Raw genomic sequence first — 773 nt, forward strand, 5'->3', positions numbered from 1 at the left:
AAAACAAAACAAAACAAAACAAAACAGTTTAAGACACAGCAAGAAGTTCCATTTTTGCTTAACTCCACACCTGCTCCTGGTCTGGGCCCTGTGCTGGTGGTGCTGGGTGCCCTCTGGGGTCCTGAGCATCCCTACAGGGAGGTTTGTGTCTGGGCTCACAGTGACTTCCCCTCACTGTGTCTCTTGCACAGTAATACACAGCCGTGTCCTCGGGAGTCACAGAGTTCAGCTGCAGGGAGAACTGGTTCTTGGATGTGTCTGGGTTGATGGTTATTCGACTTTGCACAGATACTGCATAATCATTATACCACTTGGACCTGTAGTATGTCCTTCCCAGCCACTCAAGGCCTCTCGATGGGGACTGCCTGATCCAGTTCCAAGCAGCACTGTTGCTAGAGACACTGTCCCCGGAGATGGCACAGGTGAGTGAGAGGGTCTGTGAGGGCTTCACCAGTCCTGGACCTGACTGCTGCAGCTGTACCTGTGACAGGACACCTGGAGACAAAAGGAAGCAGCAAAGTTAAACACCCCTCAGTCTGTGAATGCTGCTGTGAATACGGCATCTCCCTGATACTGACCCCATGGGAGGCCCAGCATGGGGAGGAAGACTAGGAAGGAGATAGACATTGTTTGGAGCTCTGGTGACTGCCCTGGTCGCCAGAATTCAGCAGGCTCTGCAGTTCTTCAGCGGGGGAGGCTACCTTTAAACAGGAAACCACACCCTGGCATTTGCCTGTGTGCATCGCTTGCTGATATAAGGCCCCGGGAGGGAG

At 53.0% G+C, this 773-nt stretch overlaps 1 gene segment (V, D, J or C); it reads right to left on the bottom strand.

Moving 5' to 3' along the window:
* Positions 1-58: 58 nt before the first annotated feature.
* LOC116465415 (immunoglobulin heavy variable 6-1-like) lies at positions 59-663 on the bottom strand. The segment is given in 2 exon segments: positions 59-495; positions 579-663. Coding segments are annotated over 2 exon segments (486 nt in total).
* Positions 664-773: the final 110 nt, after the last annotated feature.

Source organism: Hylobates moloch, unplaced genomic scaffold (genome assembly GCF_009828535.3).
Source record: "Hylobates moloch isolate HMO894 unplaced genomic scaffold, HMol_V3 SCAFFOLD_4925, whole genome shotgun sequence".
Lineage (NCBI taxonomy): Eukaryota > Metazoa > Chordata > Mammalia > Primates > Hylobatidae > Hylobates > Hylobates moloch.